General features: G+C 47.0%; 1 protein-coding gene across 1 annotated transcript; it reads left to right on the forward strand.

Annotated features, from left to right (window-relative positions):
• The first annotated feature begins 518 nt into the window (after positions 1-518).
• On the forward strand, positions 519-23517 carry ecpas (Ecm29 proteasome adaptor and scaffold). Its single transcript, XM_031560431.2, is given in 48 exon segments — positions 519-670; positions 1610-1740; positions 1933-2168; positions 2826-2972; positions 3513-3702; positions 3817-3956; positions 4164-4242; positions 4384-4503; positions 4951-5036; positions 5254-5329; positions 5711-5760; positions 5927-5993; positions 7128-7250; positions 8296-8399; positions 10125-10251; positions 10599-10679; positions 11064-11271; positions 11669-11760; positions 11982-12116; positions 12337-12505; positions 12722-12894; positions 13074-13175; positions 13551-13674; positions 13872-14017; positions 14152-14206; positions 14352-14466; positions 14549-14617; positions 14754-14871; positions 15046-15213; positions 15316-15395; positions 15506-15611; positions 15798-15845; positions 15968-16013; positions 16016-16085; positions 16223-16373; positions 16492-16557; positions 16865-16954; positions 17042-17108; positions 18543-18634; positions 18740-18806; positions 19190-19381; positions 19529-19784; positions 20212-20404; positions 20831-20978; positions 21153-21258; positions 21886-21974; positions 22084-22155; positions 22291-23517. Coding segments are annotated over 48 exon segments (5532 nt in total). The 5' UTR covers positions 519-648; the 3' UTR covers positions 22431-23517.
• Positions 23518-23554: the final 37 nt, after the last annotated feature.

Here is a 23554-nt window from a genome sequence, read left to right on the forward strand (position 1 = left end):
TACAGAAGCAATCATGAATTAAGGCTTTATTCTGCAGATGATAAGTAATGATACTAAGTCCAAATGCTCAGTTCTTCTTGATCATTTTTTTAATTGATTCTGTACTGATTCTTATTTTTTTTTTTCCAACGACTGAATGCCTTCATATCGCACCTTTTTGAATAAATTAAATAAACAGACTTACAATAAATACCACATAATCAAAGCATTTCGAATATGTAGTGTAGTCTGTAGTCTTATAGTCTATGTAGGTTTAAGTCTTATAAGCTACTGCGACAGATCTTGTCCAACTGAATGCTACAAAACACAAAGCTGTAACTCCTCACTGTAGCCCAGAGCCGTTGTTTTTTTTCTGCCGCTTTGGTGTAGCCATACCATCAACTTTACGTCAGGATATCTTGAAAATCGGACAAGGCAATATTTCAAGTGGCTTGGAATTCTGTGGATGGTTACACCCCAGTCCGTTAGGGGTCACTAAGCACATATTTGACAGAAGTTGGACCCTAACGTTATTCGAAGAAGCTGCTTCTTAGCAAAGCGCTAACAAAGATTTGCGCTAACGGTAGCGGGCTAACTTACCCTAGCTCCAAAAGGTTGGAGAATGAAAGGAGTGGCACATTACGAATAGTCCCCGAGTTCTCAGCGAACATGGCAGCACAAGACGAGCTCAGTAAGTTTGAAACAGCCTGGTTCGTAATGATCGTGTGTACTGTTCATTCATTGACGTTTCACAGAAGAAAAACATAGATTAAGCTATATTTGGTCCATCCAAGCAATTGTGTCAGCAGCTCTACTCCTTTTGACGTTATCTGCTTTGCTGATGTCGCTAGCGCAGAGCCCGGCTGGTTAAGGCCCAGTGCCCAGTCATGGTGCGAATTGAAAGTAACGACAGGAGACACTTTTATGAGGAATAGATTTGCCTTTCCTTTTGCGTTTGCAATGAAGAAACAGACCAGTGCTGTCGACACTCTGTTTGTGAATGTCATGTTTGGTCATTGAAAATAATCGTAGTTATTGACACCTGCAGGCAAACATTTAGTACCATATCTAGTTAGCTTCCTAGCTTATAGCCAGCTAACGTATAAACTTCTATGTAACGGCATTCTTGTAGCTAATCAGCTAACACAACGTCAGGACATGAAGGTTAACGTTACATTTTTTTATGCTTGGCTGTAATCATATTCAAGTGTATGATATTTAGTTGAATCACAATACTGACTTAAACGAAGAACGTCAAATGGGTGTGTTGCCTTTTGTTAATGGTATGCTTGGCATGGAGGTCCAACACTGCTAAGGTTTAGCTAGTAAGTTAGTTGCCTCAGATAACTTCCTTGGCATTGTATGCCCGCATGTATTTTTGACGCATATTACATCCTGGCTATAGTCAATACCACTATATATGACGTTGGCGTACAATGGAAGCTTGTTGGGCAGCCAGACATTTTACTTCCTGCAATGTTCCAGAGAGGATTCTAGTAAACCACCCCTATACGTTTTATTTAGTGATTTGCAAATCATCTCTGTAGTGACTACTATGTGTGTCAAAGGTTTTGAACATGTCAAAGTATGCTGAACGTTTGTGTGTGTGTGTGTGTGTGTGTGTGTTTAGACCAGCTGGAGCGTGTGTTCCTGCGGTTGGGCCATGCTGAGACAGATGAGCAGCTGCAGGACATCATCTCTAAGTTCCTGCCGCCTGTGCTCCTAAAACTCTCCAGCGTCCAGGAGGGTGTCAGGAAAAAGGTGTGGCATTGGGGTCTTAGACTGATCTCTCTCTCTGCATACTGGCAAACATAATGGAATGGAAAGCAAAATCGTACATTCACAGTACTAGATGTGCATATCTCAATCAAGAGCACCCCACTCAATTCAACTCTTATCATCTTCAATTATATCTGTCTTTCAGTAAATCTCACATGTATATTCTTTACCCAGGTGATGGAGCTGTTAGTCCACCTGAACAAGCGCATCAAGAGTCGGCCAAAGATCCAGTTGCCAGTAGAGACGCTGCTAGTGCAGTACCAGGACCCTGCTGCAGCTTCCTTTGTCACCAACTTCACCATCATCTACATCAAGATGGGTTACCCACGGCTGGAGACTAGCAAGCAGTGTGAACTTGCCCCCACCCTGCTGACAGCCATGGAGGGCAAGCCACAGCCACAGCAGGACAGGTGTGGCAAGGACTACACTCATCTCACACTCACATGTATTCACACTCTCACCCACAAACACATACACACGTTCAGAGGGCACAACACCCTAATGAAGCCCTTTACCGCATGGGCCCTAGTTTCATTGATGGGCATCTTGCAACGAGCAAAGTCCACCACACATGAGCTAAAGCTAATAAAATGACTTGACAAAATAATTTAGCTAATTTAATACCATGAGGAGGATCTTAAGCACAAATATGGGTTTGCAATGCTCCCACACACTGCACAATAGCTTTAGTTCATGAGCAACAGACTTTGATCCATGTTTTGTTGCTTTGCTCATTGCCTGTTGAAATTAGGGCCCCATGACTTGATCGATGTCTTGGTTCCTTCGTTTCTCCCAAACATCCTTCATCTTAAGCATAATTTGGTCTACTAAGTGGCTGCTCTGTGCTTATTATAGAATATTTAGATTCCGTAGTGGGGGATGTGGCTGTGTATTGAACATCTCATATCTCCCCGAAAGATTCAATTTGAGCACATCACTCAAGTGAGCCTGTGGACTATCAGCCAGATATTAGAGCCAGAGCCATTGGAGCCGTATATATTCAGCTATATGTTGGCGTACGTAAAGCACTTGTGTATAAATGTATGTTGTTTTTGGTCCCACTGTAGTCTGATGCACCTGCTGATCCCCACTCTCTTCTACATGAAGTACCCGAAAGACCCCTCCAAGCCCTCGCCCTTCCAGCTCTCAGAGAAGCCAAAGACCGCCCACCTGCTCTTGGAGTTCATGCTGGACGTCCTCCTCATGCCCTACGGGTAAGCACCAAACAGGAAGTGGCGAAGGAACAGTCCACAGACCCTGATTACTAACCCAGGGTCCACTCCTAGTGTCAGTACCTCACTCGGAAGAACAAGTGGGTGTCAATTCCCAACCAACTTTGAATAACTTTGAACTGTAAATGTAGAGGTGAAACTAGTGTAGACCCTCCTCATACCAAGGTGTTGCTATGTTACCAGGTCATATGTCCCTGACTGCTGCTTTGGGGATTCCATCGTCCAGTGGCAGTTTTTTTTTTTTACTGTGTTCGAACCAGCATTATTTTATGGTTCTGTGGAGTACACGATTTTGATTGGACTATCAAAGAGTTTGACGGTCTGGTGGTCTGGTTCAGACCGCTGAAATGTATTCCAGATCACTGCCATGGGCTACCATTTATCAACTATATGCTTGTAGTGGAGCTTTGCTCTGGGTTGCTGATCACCCTATTGGTAGTTACTGAATCAGTATTGTGTGTGTGTGTGTGTGTGTGTGTGTGATGTTGGTCATTGTGTGGTTTATTCTGATCCCGTCCACAGGTTTGTGTTGAATGAGCCCCCTTCCCGCCCATCTCCTCCCTCCCCCCAGAGTGGGACTGCGGCGGGCACTGCAGGCCCAGGGGGTCCAGCGGGCGGGCAGGGTCTCCCCCAGCCGCCCCCCGGCATGAGTGTGTACGCAGTGAAGCGGGTGATCGGGGAGGTCCAGTGGAGCCCGGAGCAGCTGGAGCAGGTACACATGGGGACGTCTGTCTTCACAGATGAGGGACTGCTTCCAGTTTTGAATGCTAACTTTAGTGTGAACAATGCCTTTTAACGTCTGTGTCAAATCTCTGTTTATTGGCAGTGTAAGCTCGGAATTGTGAAGTTCATCGAGGCTGCACAACTGTGTGAAGTTGAGACGGTGATTCATCTGGTCGTCGCCTCCAGTGATACTAGACATGGCGTTGCCACGGCAGCAGACCTTGAGCTTAAGAGCAAGCAGAGGTACCCGGCTTCACTCTGTCCCACACTGAATAGAGACAGAATAAACATGATTGCATATTGATACAGTAATGGCAATCTAACCTGCCTAAGTTATGCACTGTGTGAGCTGGAAATAGGTTGAAGGTCGTATTTGTGTTTTGCAATCTTACAATGCAACGGTTTAAAGGTAGTGGCTGAAGCAATAAGGTGTTGTGTGATCCATTTCAGCATCATTGATTGGAACAATCCTGTCATCATCAACAAGATGTATAAAGTCTACCTGGGAGACATTCCCCTCAAGACCAAGGTAGGGTGATGCTGATGAGCTCCATTTACCTTAACATCAGTGAAGTGTGTTTTTGGGTTGTAGTTTAAGTGGGGGTACAAGCAAGTTTTGTTAAAGTGTGTGTGTGTGTGTGTGTGTGTGTGTGTGTGTGTGTGTGTGTAGGGAACATCTCTGAAGCGGGAGCTGAAACATGAGCCGGTGAGCACCAGGGTGAAGCTGAAGATTCTGCCCCATCTCCTGCGCTCACGCCTGGCAGCCGAGAGCTTCCCTGCCAACATACAGGTGAGGGAGTCTCCACAGTCTGCCCTGCCCTGCCCTGCCCTGCCCTGCCCACTTCAGGCACTAATCCTCAACCTGGTGCCCATCTATTAACAGTCAGTGCACCAACCGTCTACGGTTGAATGTGGGTTTGTGGAAAGGGCGCTCAACGTATTCCTTACCATGCAGTTAGCGGGAGAATGGCTTTTAGGTAGAGGACTTTTCAGAATCCGATTGGTAGATTCATTAAGGGCTGTGAAAGCTGTGAGTGTGTGTGTGATCACCAGCTGCATGCTCTAATTAGCACTCTTCAGCCTCAGAGAGGGCCGTCATTAGTTCAATGCATCATTGGTGTTGGCTGTTGCATGGTAGTAATAGTAGCCTTTCAGCTGGCATACTGGTTCAGGACAGCAGTAGGTGTTTGGAGCTAATAACTGAATATCTGACTGCCTCTCTTGTGTCCTGCTGCAGGTGGTGTACGACGGCCTGTTTGGAGCGAACACCAATAATAAACTGCTGTCTCTAACTCTGCAATTTGTGCATCACATCTGCATGGTGTAAGTAGCGTCTCTCTCTGGAGCTCGTCTCTCTTCATGAATCAACATTCAAGCTGTGCAGAAATATGGAAACCCAGTCTCTGTAAAAAACAAGCAGTATCCATTCTTTCTCTCTGAGTCTTTCTTTCTTTCTTTCTTTCTTTCTTAACAACTCTGGGAGACATGTTTTAACTGGTGATTTTTAAAGTCTCTCTCTCTCTCTCTCTCTCTCTCGCAGATGTCCAGATACTAATAAGCCTTTGGGTCTGATGCTGCTGAATGGCCTCACTAAGCTCATTAATGAGTACAAGGAGGTGAGGTTGGGATGCTTGTCTCTCTCTCCACCCAGCTGTGTGTGTGTGTGTGTGTGTGTCACTAAGCTCATTAATGAGTACAAGGAGGTGAGGTTGGGATGCTTGTCTCTCTCTCCACCCAGCTGTGTGTGTGTGTGTGTGTGTGTGTGTGTGTGTGTGTGTGTGTGTGTCACTAAGCTCATTAATGAGTACAAGGAGGTGAGGTTGGGATGCTTGTCTCTCTCTCCACCCAGCTGTGTGTGTGTGTGTGTGTGTCACTAAGCTCATTAATGAGTACAAGGAGGTGAGGTTGGGATGCTTGTCTCTCTCTCCACCCAGCTGTGTGTGTGTGTGTGTGTGTGTGTTACTAAGTAGTTTGCTGACAGTTTTCATGTCTTCTAGGATCCCAAGTTACTGTGTGTGGCATATTCGGCTGTTGGGAAGCTCTCAAGGTATTAGTTTCCATAATTCTCCATGTTACTCTGGTCACTCCTGAGACTGCTCTGAGCTTTTCTCATGTTGTATTTCAACACACTGAGACTCAAAATGTGTTTTAGATGAGTTACATGAGAACAGTTTAGTTCATTAACCTTCTTGGTTGTGTGTTGTTTTTTGTAGTCGAATGCCCCAGCTCTTCACGAAGGACATCGCTCTGGTGCAGCAGTTCTTTGAGTCAATGTGTAAGGTATGTAGTTGACCAGTCTGGCATAACAAACACACACTGGCTCACTCAATGGGTAAGGTATGTAGTTGACCAGTCTGGCATAACAAACACACACTGGCTCACTCAATGTGTAAGGTATGTAGTTGACCAGTGTGGCATAACACACACACACTGGCTCACTCAATGTGTAAGGTATGTAGTTGACCTGTGTGGCATAACACACACACACTGGCTCACTCAATGTGTAAGGTATGCAGTTGACCTGTGTGGCATAACACACACACACTGGCTCACTCAATGTGTAAGGTATGTAGTTGACCTGTGTGGCATAACACACACACACTGGCTCACTCAATGTGTAAGGTATGTAGTTGACCAGTGTGGCATAACACACACACACACACACTGGCTCACTCAATGTGTAAGGTATGTAGTTGACCAGTGTGGCATAACACACACACACACACTGGCTCACTCAATGTGTAAGGTATGTAGTTGACCAGTGTGGCATAACACACACACACTGGCTCACTCAATGTGTAAGGTATGTAGTTGACCAGTGTGGCATAACAAACACACACTGGCTCACTTGCTTTAAATGGGCGTCTTATTCAGCAGAAATAACGGTAAATGGCTGTGTGAATATGGGTCCAGGTACCCGTTTAGCAGTTTGTTAACATTTGTTAACTATACCAGACTGATTTATAAATGACTGACTCGTATGAGCTTTCAGCATTAAATGACACATATTTATGGCTTTAATTAGTCTACAATACTGCACACATAAACACCATGCCTGTGATCCGAGCGCACGGAACAATACTCGTGAGCGTGACGTAGAGCGTGGGGCGAGCGTTGAGCAGAGGGTGGAGCGAGCCCTCGTCACAGCTCCATGCTTGTGAGAGCGCATCTGTGCACCTGGAAGATCATTTAGCGTCCTCAGATACTGGTCTGTGCACTCACAGAGCAGAAATGCTCCCTGGCAAAGAGTGGTTTTCCACTGGCGGATAATCTTCTGTGCGCTCGTATCACGGGCACGCGTAGGTTTTTATGTGTGCGAGTTTGGAGACTAATTCAACACCATATGTATGACCTTGATATTCTAGAAACTGAGAGGTTTTGTGTTCGTTTTGTTGTTGTTGTTGTGCAATACAGGAAGAGGCAGATGTGCGACTTGCCATCCAGGAAGCACTGTCCATGATGGTGGCCGCCTATGCTAACCTTCAGGGTGCGCTGCTCAATCTGATGGAGGCTCTGGTGGCTGCCTACATAGCCAAGGTATTGTAAACACACGCACACTGGCAAGCAGAAAATGATCACAATAAACACAGGATGACACTTGAAAACATTCGTTCTGGAATAGAATTTCCCTGTTGTTAGTGCAATGCAGTAGCCTGGATACCAGACCGAACTTAGCCCCGCCCACAAATTTTTTGGTTGGGAAGTTTGGTCTGGCATTACTCCATTGAGGAGAAATGATCTGCGGACAGACAGACATTGCCGTACCAATCAAATTGTCAAGGCGGGCTTTATACGATGATGGACAGATGATCAACCGTAACGTAATCAACCACGTCACCAAAGAGCTTTTGGGTTTAATTCGTTTTCAACAAACATGGCTGCCGTTGGAGAGCTGAAATGTGGTGATTCGAGTCTGTTTTAGAAGACATTGACAGTGCATTCATTTTGAAAGAGGAACAGAGAAACGCGATCAAGGCATTTGTCGATCGAAAATATGTTTTTGCCGTCCTTCCTACGGGATCCGGTAAAAGTGTAATGTATCAGCTGGCCCCATGGTCTACGTTATGGTCATACTACGTTGCTCTGATTGGTTCTAGATATATCCAATTGAGCGAAGAGGCATTTTTTTTTCCTGGTTCGGTTGAAACACGCCCCATAATCACAGCCCATTGGAGCGGTATCAGACTCATATTCTGACTAGAATTATGAGTATGACATCGTCAGGCTAGCAATGCAGTGCAGAGGTATCAGTGTGTGGTCATGGTTCTGTTACTCCGAGAGCTCAGCGCTGTGTGAGGGAGGTATCAGTGTGTGGTCATGGTTCTGTTACTCCGAGAGCTCAGCGCTGTGTGAGGGAGGTATCAGTGTGTGGTCACGGTTCTGTCTCCTCTGAGACCTCAGGGCTGTGTGAGGGAGGCATCAGTGTGTGGTCACGGTTCTGTCTCCTCTGAGACCTCAGCGCTGTGTGAGGGAGGTATCAGTGTGTGGTCACGGTTCTGTCTCCTCTGAGACCTCAGGGCTGTGTGAGGGAGGTATCAGTGTGTGGTCACGGCTGCTAACAGCTCTGCTCTCTGTGCTCCAGCCGGAGGTGCAGGTGAGGCAGGTAGCCATGAAGTTTGCCAGCACCGTGTTCGCCTCGGACCACGTGCCCTCCAGATACCTGCTGCTGCTTGCTGCTGGAGACCCGTGAGTACTCACTCATACACACACTCATACACACACTCCTACACACACACGCAAGCACACACTCCTACACACACACTCCTACACACACACGCAAGCATACACACGCAAGCAAGCATACACACACTCCTACACACACATGCACACACTCATGCACACACTCATACACACACACTCCTACACACACGCACACACGCATACACACACACGCATGCACACACTCCTACACACACATGCAAGCACACACTCCTGGACACACACTCCTGGACACACACTCCTGGACACACACTCCTGGACACACACTCATACACACACACACACACTCCTACACACACACTCCTACACACACTCCTACACACACATGCAAGCACACACATGCAAGCACACACTCCTACACACACATGCACACACTCCTACACACACATGCAAGCACACACTCATACACACACACTCATACACACACTCCTACACACACATGCAAGCACACACATGCAAGCACACACTCCTACACACTCATACACACACACTTACACACACACTCCTACACACACTCCTACACACACTCCTACACACACATGCAAGCACACACATGCAAGCACACACTCCTACACACACATGCACACACTCCTACACACACTCCTACACACACATGCAAGCACACACTCATACACACACATGCAAGCACACACATGCAAGCACACACTCCTACACACACATGCACACACTCATACACACACTCCTACACACACATGCAAGCACACACTCCTACACACACACGCATGCACACACTCCTGCACACACTCCTGCACACACTCCTGCACACACTCATACACACACACTCATACACACACACTCATACACACACACTCATACACACACACTCATACACACACACTCATACACACACACTCCTACACACACTCCTACACACACATGCAAGCACACACATGCAAGCACACACTCCTACACACACATGCACACACTCCTACACACACTCCTACACACACATGCAAGCACACACTCCTACACACACATGCACACACTCCTACACACACATGCAAGCACACACTCATACACACACACGCATGCACACACTCCTGCACACACTCCTGCACACACTCCTGCACACACTCATACACACACACTCATACACACACACTCATACACACACACTCATACACACACACTCATACACACACTCCTACACACACTCCTACACACACATGCAAGCACACACATGCAAGCACACACTCCTACACACACATGCACACACTCCTACACACACTCCTACACACACATGCAAGCACACACTCCTACACACACATGCACACACTCCTACACACACATGCAAGCACACACTCATACACACACACACGCATGCACACACTCCTACACACACATGCAAGCACACACTCCTGCACACACGCATGCACACACACATACACACACTCCTGCACACACGCATGCACACACGCATGCACATACTCCTACACACACACACACACACATACACACACTCATACACATACAGAAACTGCTGTAAATGTGTCATTGGATAGGTGCTGCCAGATGCTGTGGTATTTGAGTGGTTATAGTCATGCAATAAACCCCAGAATGCTTGTGTGTCTGTGTGTGTGTCTCTGTGTGTGTGTGTGTGTGTCTGTGTGTGTGTGTGTGTGTGTCTGTGTGTGTGTGTGTGTGTGTGTGTGTCTGTGTGTGTGTGTCCAGGCGTGAGGAGGTGCATGGTGAGGCCCAGCGTGTCTTGAGGGCTGTCCCGCACGAGCGCTCTGAGAAGGAGGGGGCCAAACCCCCCGTGCCCTCCTTCCCTGAGATGGTGCGCTACATCCATGAGAAGGTGAGGGACGCGCACACACTGTGATGATGAGATTAATGTAGTGCTGTTTGAGTCAGTATTAGTGTATATTTCATGCCTGTTCATCTGCCTGGCAGTTAATGTAGTGATGTTTGAGTCAGTATTAGTGTATATTTCATGCCTGTTTATCTGCCTGGCAGTTAATGTAGTGATGTTTGAGTCAGTATTAGTGTATATTTCATGTCTGTTTATCTGCCTGGCAGTTAATGTAGTGATGTTTGAGTCAGTATTGGTGTATATTTCATGTCTGTTCATCTGCCTGGCAGTTAATGTAGTGATGTTTGAGTCAATACCAGTGTATATTTCATGTCTGTTTATCTGCCTGGCAGGCTGCACAGAGGCTGAAAACTCCTGACAAATACATCGTGGGAACCACAGCTCTGCCCTTCAACCCCTCAGCATTTGAAGAGGTAATGATTATGCTACTACCTACTACCATACTGATCGATCATAATGATCTCCTTACGGCATTTTGGAGTTTTTAACCAGTTCACTTCTCTGTCTGCTTCACCTGTTGTGCATGGACAACATGACCACTTGTGTTTATTATTAGTTCACAGTCAGTTGATGACCTTATTTGTCTCTCTCTCTCTCTCTCTCTCTCTCTCTCTCTCTCTCTCTCTCTCTCTCTCTCTCTCTCTCTCTCTCTCTCTCTCTCTCTGTCCCTCCCTCAGATCATGATGTATCTGCAGATGTGTTTGTAATCTCAGTCTCTCTCTCTGTCTCTCCCTTAGATCATGATGTATCTGTGGATGTGTTTGTAATCTCAGTCTCTCTCTCTGTCCCTCCCATAGATCATGATGTATCTGCGGATGTGTTTGGCTCACAGCGCTGGGGCCACAGCAGTCTCCCAGAACATGGTGGACATGCAGGATGACGCTCCTGCCATCGGACGCTACATCCTGTCCCTGATCTCGGCCGAGCCGGCCCCCAAAGGAGACGAGGCCAATCCTGTGCAGGTCTACATGGATCTTCTGCAGCAGCTGCTGACGGCTGTCGGAGGTGAGAGAAGAGGAGGGAGAGGGAGTGAGAGGAGGAGGGGGTTGCCATAGCTACCAGCAGACATCTTCTGGGATAGTTGACTGGGTTGCATGAGGAACGACAACAATCCTCACTATTTTATAATGTCATGACCTTGTCTTTCCATATAAGACACTTTGAAGAGTTCTGAGTCTCTGAAGGATATGAGGTATTTTTGTTTAGTTTACTTTTGGTTTTCTTATATGATAACCTCTATATAAAATGTATCTATACAAAACCATATCAAATGTTCCAGAACTCTTCCAGAAGTAATACTAGTATAAAGAAGCCTGGGTTGTTAAGGTTGTCCCCTGAAGTACATAGATGTAATCAGAAGTTAGAAACGAGGCCATGGCGCTAACACAACTCCTCCCTGCAGCCATTCCTGTGATGTACTGCCTGCTGGAGGTGGTCTCTGTCTGCCCTCACAAACTCGCCCCCAAATTCATCGACAGAATCGACTGGATCCGGGTAATTCATTTTTTTAATCCTTGTTAAGTCTCATATGAAATCCCCTGTGTTGTTCTTCATAGTGTTAACACTATGACTGACATGAGTCTTTGTGAATACTGTGCCTTTATGTTAGAATCACCACTCTATTGAATTTTGCTTGTAGGGTTAGTTGTTCTCCACTGTTGAATCTTTGGGTTTTGTGTTTGTGATGGGTTGTTAAATGCACTGCTGTGCTGTAGGGTATGATGAACAGCAGTAAGGAGGACATGAGAGAGCTGGCGGCTCAGCTTTATGCAGTGGTCATCTCCACCATGTCTGGCAACGAGCTCAAAAACGCCGTCCAGAACCTGGTCAAGATTACCAAGGATACCCACGTCAGTATTCACTTCAAGTAGTACAAACTTAGAACATATTTGAATTATTGTACTTCACAAACTTGCCAAGATGTTAATGTAAACATTAATGTTTATGATTTTGCTCTTTTGCCTTCTCATGATTTGATACACAATATGCACTTGTAGAGTGTTGTCGGTATTAGCATGGTTGATTTCTAAGCTCTAAAGTTTCTTTTCTACATTGTATCTGCCACTGTAGAGCCCAGAGGCTCAGCATGCCGCCATCTTGGCTCTTGGCTTCATGGTCAGCAGGTACATGAGCAGGAAGCGCCACCCGAAGTCTGGCAACACACCCAATCAACAACAGCTCATGGCTGCCACACCTGCTGAAGATGACGAGCTCATCGCCAGGGCCACCAAAACCATTGGTATGCTGCCTGTTGCTTGCACTCTGTCAGTAGTTGTTTCTACCTTTGCACAACAATGATATGCCTGAGCATTGCAGTTTAGACCTTTCGAATGCTTGATATATGCTTCATTTAAATGTAAATTAGAGTCAGTGGGAGAGTGGTCAATAGTCTGTTCCAGAGAAATGCCCTGATCTTCTGTGGAGAATGATAATGAGTTATGGTTGGTTGTCCCAGGTTCCTTCATGGACAGCAGCTCTCCGTTGCTGGCGGTGGCAGCGGTGACGGCCCTGGGGGAGGTGGGCCGTAACGGGGTGCTGCTGATCCCCGCTGAGGGCGAGGGCTTCACCAAACTCAACCTGGTGGATAACCTGCTGGCGCGCCTGCCCTCCGGGAAGGAGAGCACAAAGGTATGGCTCCCCACCCAGATCTCACTGCCCATCGCCGTCCTCATAGCTCTCTTTAATGTTAGCTTTTAGGGTTGAGCTTAACTAGACTGTGTAGCTAATAGAATATCAGATTGTTAACATGTTGTAAAGCTGTGTGTGTGTGTGTGTGTGTGTGTGTGTGTGTGTGTGTGTGTTATTAGATGAAGGAGCGTGCAGTGCAGACTTTGGGCTATCTGCCAGTGGGAGACGGAGACTTCCCCCATCAGAAGAAGCTGCTGCAGGGTCTCCTGGACTCAGTGGAGGTAGAGGAGCTTAATGCTTGTAATGGTTGATGTTGCTGGACATACCAAGCTGAAAACACTACATACTACTAAATACCGCTGCAATACTATGTCAATTCTTCAACGTATTAGTGAACGTATTGGCATTCTCATTCATTTTGATGTGCGTTACTCTGTCAAATTTAGCCTTGTAGAAAACTGATTTCATATTTGTCCATTTCTGGCACTGTGCTGATTGGCCTGACTTATGTACTAGCAATGATGGTTGAAACCAGCCTGTGACAAACAAAAATGTTCAAATGGAGGAAGGCTAGATGTTAACTGGCTAAAGTAAGCAAAGTAAACTAAAAGTAAAAATAGTTGAGTTGTTTTTGTAATGAATCCAACTGTCTCCAGGCAAAGCAGGTGGAGCTGCAGTTTACAGTGGCAGAGGCCATCACCAGCGCTGCCATAGGAACCAGCTCAAGAGCCGCCCGCGACGCCTGGACCTGCACAGAGGAGGAATACCAGCCACTCGACAGTACGTGTGTGTGTGTGTGTGTGTGTGTGTGTGTGTGTTGTGTGAGAAGGTTGTTTTCCTGCATTTAAAATGGAGCAAATCATGTTTTTGAGGGAATTCTCCATGTTTCTGTTTTTCTCTCTTTACTTCTTCCTCTTTTTTTCTTTTTTTTTTATAGTTTTTTTGACTCTTCTGTTCTTTCTTGCCCATGCACACAGATATGAAGTGTAACGATGTGGTTCCATGGGTCCTGAACTCCATCCTGTCCAAGTCTGTGGGCAGTGCCAACCCACACGTGCGCCAGGCTGCCTGCATCTGGCTGCTGTCCCTGGTCAGGAAGCTCAGCCAACACAAAGAGATTAAGGTGTGCCTAATTAGAAATACAGCCCACTTCATAGTGTTCATAGTGCCATGAAAATAGCATGCGTGTCGTGAAGAATGTGTTAATTAAGCGTGTTTAAATCCAGTTGCCGCATGTAATCATCTGTGCCCTACCAGTCTCACTTGAAGGACATCCAGACCGCCTTCATCTCTGTGCTGTCAGACCCTGATGGTGAGTTGTGTGTTCTTACAGGCTTATACTGCTCAAGTCACTCTCTCACTGAAAGTTGGTGATGATGGTTTGTGTGGTGATTGTGTGTGTGCGTGTGTGTGCGTGTGTGTGCGTGTGTGTGTGTGTGTGTGTGTGTGTTTATTAGAGCTGAGTCAGGATGTGGCCTCTAAAGGCTTGGGGCTGGTGTATGAACTTGGTGGAGAACAGGATCAGCAAGAGCTGGTGTCCACACTGGTGGAGACACTGATGACTGGGAAAAGGTGAGATGCCAGTATACTTCTCTGTGTTTGTGTAAATGTGAATTTTTGTGTGCATGCTTGTAATCCCGCTGAACCTCCACAGAGCCAAGCAGACTGTCTCTGAGGACACAGAGGTCTTCCAGGGAGAGGCTCTGGGAAAGGCACCAGACGGGTGAGTGTGTGTGGGAGTGTGTGTGTGTGTGGGAGTGTTTCTGAGACTTAGTTGATCAATTCATCATCAAAGCGCTTTGAACGTTTCATGTTTTGGTGTGTTTGGTGTGTGAATCACAGCTTTTCTGTATCCTCAGACACGGTCTCACCACCTACAAGGAGCTGTGCTCACTGGCAAGTGATCTCAACCAGCCCGACCTCGTCTACAAGTTCATGAACCTGGCCAATCACCACGCCATGTGGAATTCCAGAAAGGTAGTCTCTGCCTAGAGTGTACTAAAGGTGTTCTAATCAGGAACGACCACAAGGCTTCTATATTTAGATTTCATTATGGTGTTCCACGAAGGTCTCGGATATCTCACTGGGCGAGTCCCTGTGAGCCGATGCAAAAGGAGCAGATCTCACTCCTGTCTGTGTGTCTCTTCTCAGGGAGCAGCGTTCGGCTTCAACATCATCGCTGCCAAGGCAGGAGAGCAGCTGGCCCCCTTCCTGCCCCAGCTGGTGCCACGCCTCTACAGGTACCAGTTTGACCCCAACGTGGGCATCCGCCAGGCCATGACCAGCATCTGGGACGCGCTCGTCACCGACAAGACCACCGTACGCAGCCCTCCATCTCTCCGACACGCACCTCAAAACAAACACCTGAAATGTCCTAAACGATGTGACTTAATCTTCTGATTGAGATCTTGTTTATTGCAGGTTGATAAATATGTGAAGGAGATTCTGCAGGACGTCATCTCAAACCTCACCAGTAACTTGTGGAGAGTCAGAGAGTCCAGGTACCTGTACACTTAGACAGGCATGACTAATGGGGATTGGCATTGGTGCAGTACCTGTTAGGTGTCGTAGTGTGGCTCATTGCCCTGACCTCTGGTGTCTCGTCTTCCAGCTGTCTGGCTCTGAATGATCTCATCCGTGGGCGCCAGGCTGAGGACCTCATCGAGTACTTGGCAGAGATCTGGGAGACCCTGTTCAGAGTCTTGGATGACATTAAAGTACGACTTCTTCAGCTTGCGTTTTTTTTGCATGCCTTGCCTTTTTTTATATTTTTTCAGTCACTGTAGATTATTGAATTGTCCATATATGAATTATGTGTGTATATGTACGTATAACTGTCTAATACAATAATTTGTTGTATAAGAAGGTTAAACTAGTGTATGCATCTCTCTCTTGTGTGGCAGGAGTCCGTGCGGAAGGCTGCTGATTTGGCTTTAAAAACCCTCAGTAAGGTGGGTGAGGTCTCTGTGCCCGTCTGTCTGTCTGTATACTCACACACAGTGAACTGAGCATCCGAGCAGAACCTCTCTCTCTGTGTGTGTGTGTGTGTGTGTGTGTGTGTGTGCCCCCGCAGGTGTGTGTCCGTGTGTGTGAGTCATCTGGAGCTGTGGCTCAGAGGACGTAGCCGTGTTGCTGCCCACCCTGTTGGAGAAGGGCATAGTGAGCAATGTGACGGAGGTGCGCGCTCTCAGGTAAAAGAGCACTTCATACACATGCCAAATTGGAATTGCTTGTTAATCTGTTAGTACAATCCATCACTTGCTATATGTGTGTGTGTGTGTGTGTGTGTGTGTGTGTGTGTGTGTGTGTGTGTGTGTGTGTGTGTTAGTATCCAGACGCTGGTGAAGGTCAGTAAGACCGCAGGGAGCCGCCTTAAGCCGCATGCGGCTCGTGTGATCCCTGCTCTGCTGGAGGCTTTGAGCGTGCTGGAGCCACAGGTGCTCAACTACCTGAGCCTCAGGGCCACCGACCAGGAAAAGGTACACACTCTTTCATTCACACACACTCGCTCTCACACACACTCTCGCTCTCACAAGCACTCTCGCTCTCCGCCATTGATCAGAGGTTTTAGGGTAATGTGTTCTTTCTCCTGTGTAGAGTGCCATGGATGCTGCTAGGCTGAGTGCAGCCAAATCTTCCCCCATGATGGAGACGGTCAACATGGTAACACTGAGTTCCATCATCCCTGTTTGTTTCACTCCTCATGCTAATGTTCTTACGGAGTTCCACCATCCCATGACCTTTTTATGGTTTGATGTAATAGTGGTTCTGATATATGTGGTTATCACATGTGAAGTATAACATGTTTATTCAATGTGCCACCACTGAATAACAGTCATTATGGGATGGATGTAACCAATAATATTACATAAAAAAAAAATGATCAATAATGTTAAATTCAAAAACAATACTTAAACGTTGTTATGGTTTGGGTGATTCCAAATGAAACTATGTGTGTTTTGTGTTCCAGTGCTTGCAGCACCTAGACGCCCCTGTCCTGGGGGAGCTGGTGCCTAAGCTGTGTGACCTGCTGAAGAGTGGCGTGGGCCTGGGCACCAAGGTGAGGCGTCCTGCCGTCGTCTCCAGGTCTCCACCTGCTTCAAGCTGTCAGTCACTGATGTTTGCTTTGATTGGTTTGTTCTTACAGGGAGGCTGTGCCAGTGTCATCATGTCTCTAACTGTCCAGTGCCCTCAGGATCTCACCCCATACTCTGGTAAACACACACACACACACACACACACACACACACACACACACACACAGAGGGTGGGACTGGGACCAAAATTCAGCCCTGGCAATTTTCATCGGGATTGGCCCAATTTTTGCCCAACGTATGCACCGCAGTATCAGGCTATTTATAACATATAGACTAAGCAATAGACATTCATTTGGCAGTGCCACTGTTGCCATGGCATTCTTGCATTGGCTGTGACCTCCTCTTCCTGCCCCTGCCCTACACAGCAATCAGGAAGGGGAAGGTCACGACAGTAGCACCTCTGCACTTCCTGAATAGTAGTTAGCCTGTTTGGGACCGTGGGACACCCAGTCATATTAGCCTGTTTGGGACACCCAGTCATATTAGCCTGTTTGGGACACCCAGTCATATTAGCCTGTTTGGGACACCCAGTCATATTAGCCTGTTTGGGACACCCAGTCATATTAGCATGTTTGGGACGCCCAGTCATATTAGCCTGTTTGGGACCGTGGGACACCCAGTCATATTAGCCTGTTTGGGACACCCAGTCATATTAGCCTGTTTGGGACACCCAGTCATATTAGCCTGTTTGGGACGCCCAGTCATATTAGCCTGTTTGGGACGCCCAGTCATATTAGCCTGTTTGGGACCGTGGGACGCCCAGTCATATTAGCCTGTTTGGGACCGTGGGACACCCAGTCATATTAGCATGTTTGGGACACCCAGTCATATTAGCCTGTTTGGGACCGTGGGACGCCCAGTCATATTAGCCTGTTTGGGACACCCAGTCATATTAGCATGTTTGGGACACCCAGTCATATTAGCCTGTTTGGGACCGTGGGACGCCCAGTCATATTAGCCTGTTTGGGACCGTGGGACACCCAGTCATATTAGCCTGTTTGGGACACCCAGTCATATTAGCCTGTTTGGGACACCCAGTCATATTAGCCTGTTTGGGACACCCAGTCATATTAGCCTGTTTGGGACGCCCAGTCATATTAGCCTGTTTGGGACGCCCAGTCATATTAGCCTGTTTGGGACACCCAGTCATATTAGCCTGTTTGGGACCGTGGGACACCCAGTCATATTAGCATGTTTGGGACACCCAGTCATATTAGCCTGTTTGGGACCGTGGGACGCCCAGTCATATTAGCCTGTTTGGGACACCCAGTCATGTTAGCCTGTTTGGGACACCCAGTCATGTTAGCCTGTTTGGGACCGTGGGACACCCAGTCAGATGGGCTGTTCTAACATCAGGTTAGAACCGGTAAGTCAACTTTTTTCCCCCCACAATTGTTTTTTACCCAGTGGTGGTGGCCTTATCTGCCATCTGGCCAGATTGCCAGTCCCAGCCCACACACACACACACACACACAAACAAACATACACACGCCTTTCATCATAATTACACTTGTAATTTTTCATTTTATTTGGTCATGTCTGTGCGTGTAGGTAAGCTGATGGCCGCTCTGTTGAATGGGATCCATGATCGCAGTAGTGTGGTACAGAAAGCCTTCGCCTGTGCTATAGGACACCTGGTCAGGGTGAGTGTCAATGCAGATCCAGCACTATATGTGTGTGCAAGTTTGGTATTCTCAGTATCCGTGAATAATTGTCTGTCTGGGTCTGTGTGACATTGTCTCTGACAGACAGCGAAGGACAGCAGCATTGAGAAGCTGCTGCAGAAGCTCAACACCTGGTACCTAGAGAAGGAAGGTAGGCTGGAGGCCTCGGTCTTTTACACAATACTCATTCACAATCCTACCTGCTAAGTGCTGTTACAGGAGTTTCAAACCAGGCTGAAATGATTGGGATTTCTTCTGATGGCTTTCGTATAGAAAGATTTAAACATAATTGTATCCAGTTATTTATTAACCAGGGGGATGTCCACCTCTCCACTTAAGTAATTTTTAACGCCAGTCCTCAATGCAGTCTGTGAAGTACATAATTTTTCTGCTCTCTCTCTTTCTTTCTTTCTCTCTGTCTCTCTCTCTCTCTCTCTCTCTTTCTTTCTTTCTTTCTTTCTCTCTCTCTCTCTCTCTCTCTCTCTCTCTCTCTCTCTCTCTCTCTCTCTCTCTCTCTCTCTCTCTCTCTCTCAGAGCCGGTGTATAAGTCGTCCTGCTGCCTGACCATCCACTCCATCAGCCACTACAGTCCGGATGTGTTGAAGCGCCACGCAGGGCTGGCTCTGCCCCTGGCCTTCCTGGGCATGCACCAGGTGACGGAGGAGGACCAGACTGAGAACAGCCCTGCCAGCCTGTGGGGCGAGGTGTGGCAGGACCATGTGCCAGGTACGGGAGACGCCAGGGCTCACTGCAGAAATCAACCCATGCGCTCAAAAGAAGCCATTAATCACTTTGTTTTTTTTGTTCTTCTTTTAATTAAATTGGTAATGAGACATTCCAATTAATTTCTTTCCCCCACTGATTAATTGACAGGCAGTTTTGGTGGCATCAGGCTGTACATGACTGAGCTCATAGCTATTACTCAAAAGGCCTTACAGTCCCAGTCATGGAAGATGAAGGCACAGGGTGCTGCAGCCATGGCAACGGTTGCCAAGCAGCAGACGGGGTCGTTGGTTGCACCCCATCTGGGCATGATTCTGACTGCTCTGATGCAGGGGCTGGCTGGCCGCACCTGGGCCGGGAAAGAGGAGCTCCTGAAGGCCATAGCATCAGTGGTGACCAAATGCAGGTGAGCACACACACAGCGTCCACACACACACACAGCGTCATCACACACTCACACACACACACACACACACACACAACCAAACACACACACACAGCGCCATCATACACACACACAGCGTCATCACACAAACACACACACACACACACACACACACACACACACACATCGTCCACACACACACACACACACACACACATCGTCCACACACACACACACACACACACACACACACACACACAGCGTCCACACACACACACACACACACAGCGTCCACACACACACACACACAGCGTCATCACACATACACACACACAGCGTCATCACACATACACACACTCACAGAAATGAGCCAGACATAAGTCACTTTGTGCACGTACATGTGAATCTTTGTTGATCTGTGTGTGTGTGTGTGTGTGTGTGTGTGTAGTGGTGAGCTCCAGAAGCCTGTGGCTGGCCAGCCGAGTGTGAACGAGCTGGTGGAGTGTGTGCTGCGTGAGAGTCGTAAGGAGAGCATGGTCTACAAACTGGCCGCTCTGCGTGCCACTGGAGAAATCCTGGAGGCCACACAGACTGACCGCTTCACTGAGCTCAGCCTGATTGTCTTCCCCATCATCAAAAAGGTACCAAATCCCCCCCCACCACACATTCTACTTGCACACACACACACACACACACATGCCACACTGCCATGATGGATCTCTAAAGAAAACCATTTATAAACTCATTGGGGCGACAGCGGTACAGTGGTAGAGAAGTCGTTTAGTAATCAGAAGGTTGCTAGTTCGATTCCCTGTCGAAGCGTCCTTGAGCAAGACACTGAACCCCTAATTGCTCCTGATGTGCAGTGTGCCATCAGTGTAAATGTAAAAAATGTAAAATGTGTATACATTGTAAGTTGCACATATGTAAGTCCCTTTGGATAAAAGCGTCTGCTAAATGACTAAATGTAAACTCATTGTAAAAATGGATTACTATTCACAAGTGGATTTTCTGGTCTCCTGGTGCATTGTGGGTGTTTGGTTTTAAGATGTTTTGTCATTGGCTAGAATCGACCAGCGGGTGCGTTATCTAAGAGGAGAAATAATGAGGATGATGATGACGACGATGAGAAGCAGCGAGAGCTGCAGATGGAGTCGCTCCTCTGTGCGTTTGACACCGTGGGCAAAGCCTGGCCACGGAACCCACAGACGCAGGGTAAGAGTGGGGAGGCAGTGTGTGTGTGTGTGTGTGTGTGTCTGTACAACCCTGTTACGCCTCAGTGTCATTTAAAGCCCAAAGCCACAGAAGTCTGTCGAGGTTGCCTTGTATGTCTATAAATGTGTGCTTGTCACATCACATCACGTCACGTCATGTATATTTGTGTTAAAGGTCAGTATCAACTCGAGGTGTGTGCACTGATGTGTGAGCGGCTGCAGCTCAGTACCTGGAAGGTGCAGCTAGGGGTGCTGCAGGCGATGAAGGCCTTCTTTAAAGGGTACGTGCACACGCACACGCACACGCACACGCACACACACACACACACACACACACACACACACACACACACACCAGTTATTCATTCTTTAAAGGGTGCGTGCACATATGCACACACATACGTTATTCATTCTTTAAAGGGTACGTGCACATGCGCGTGCACACACAAACACACACACACACACCAGTTATTCATTCCCAGCTACACAACTCGATGGTCCTCATCCTTACAGTAGGGTTTTCATTAGTGTTACATTCTGTCCGAACAGCATGCGATGTGAGCAAGAAAGAATGACTAAATTGTTTCCATAGTTTTCAGTTGGAATGTCAAAACTGGCCGAGAGCAACTCTGAGCCGAGCAGCGCTATGTGCTTCCTGTCTGATCTCAAACGTTGTCGAATGCCGTGTTTTTGATTTTATTAATGATGATCGCGTTGGCAAATAGACATTTGCAAATTCATTTGTGAGATGATAGCTGATAGATACATGTTTGTCTTGGGTTGTAAAAGGAAAGTGACTGATTTGTGAAGCTGTTAGGTCTCCACATGTGTAGACATCTGTCTAGTCGTCTGTATGTGTTTTAGCTTTCATTTTAGTCATGTCTATGTTTGCTTCTGTCTGTTTGCAGGTTATTGTTGTTGGAGAACGACCATCAAGACTTCACTGTCTTGTCTCAGATGTTGTCTGAGACCTCAATGGCGCTTTCCTGTCCCCTCGGTACAAAAGATTGACATTTCCAAAAAAACTCAAATCATTGTGACTTCACCCTGCGTGTACCTTTTCCCGCCGGGTTCTAAAATCGTTCAATACTTTTTTGTTTCCTCAGAAAACAAGAGTTACTCCTCTGTGAGGTCTGAGGCCTTGACCGTTGTGGAACTGCTTGTTAAAAAGATCACCGGTGAGTGTGTGAGTGTGTGTGTGTGAGAGTGCGTGCGTGAGTGAGTGAGTGAGTGCGATACACAGACTTGTCAATGGCACCGTGTGTATGTGTATATCTCTTTATAAGACGCCAGTGTTTGTGTGTGTGTTTCAGAGAGTGGCCAGTGGGAGTCTATGTCCGAGAAGAGCCGTGGTCAGCTGCAACGGTCACTGGCCACCATGGAGATGGACAGTCGTCCTGAGTTACGGGAGAAAGCACAGGAGCTTCGCCGGAACATTCAGGGCCAAACCTGAGTTCTGGAAGTTTCTACACCGCCAGCACATGCTCCTGAGCCACTCATGAAATCCCAGAGGGCCATCGCTACACACACACCACACACACACACACACACACACACACACACACACACACACACCTACACCTACACCTACACCTTCTACCTTTACATATTTCCACAGTGATCAGAAGCATTTTCAGCTCAAAACACGTGATAATCCATCCTATCCTCTGTTGTAGTCTTTTCCCCACCTCTTTTGCCCAGAAACCATACTGGACATTTTGGACTGCTCAAGTCAGTGGGCTCACTGACTGTTTCTCCGTTTGTGATTTGCAGTGGTCTAAACAGCTCCCAAGTTTGTTAGCCCTCTTAACCCTGTGCGAAAGAGCATTGTGTTTCTCTGAAGCCAGGGGGACTACATTTTGTATTATGAATTAATTGTCATTATTATTAATCTTATTAATGTTTGGCTATGGATCAGAAGGTCTATCCTCATGGGAAGCGTGTGTGTGTGTGTGTGTGTTGTGGGATCTCTGCTCAGCTGGGCGCTCTGGTCTCTGTGCTGGCTGGCCTTTGTGCTGCCTGCAGTGACCTCTACTGCTACTGCTGCATCACACTGATGCAGACGAGAGAAAGAGGAGGGGCAAGGCAGGACAGGGTGTTGTCCAAATGGACACCAATTCAAAGGGACTTAAAAAAGTTTTAGAGAGGCCTTTTTACAGAACAGATAGAGAGCTGACCATACACTGGATTTCACAAGTATATTTCCAAACCTTCATTACGTGGCTGTTTGTAAACGGCTGTTATTGATGAAGCTGTCATGTAACAGTGTGGGGGGTAAGTCACATTAAAAAGAAGAGAGCCAATATCAAGGCTGGGGAAGGTTTTGAATTGAACAGATGCTTTTAACTTACTGAAGCGCTTGGCGTGGCATTTGAATAGATAATCTCACGTTTGCATGGCTCCAGGTGTGACGTCTATTTTCAGAAAGTGTAATGAATAGGTTCGACTGAAGATCTGGTGGGAGGCATGCACCTTTGGGGTTTGCCCAAATATAAATTGTCCCTTAAAATGAAAACAATAAAACTCTTCATTGTGAGAAATTGTCACAGTGTGCTCTTTTATTGTTTTAACGAGGCC

This window comes from Clupea harengus, chromosome 22, assembly GCF_900700415.2.
Source record: "Clupea harengus chromosome 22, Ch_v2.0.2, whole genome shotgun sequence".
Lineage (NCBI taxonomy): Eukaryota > Metazoa > Chordata > Actinopteri > Clupeiformes > Clupeidae > Clupea > Clupea harengus.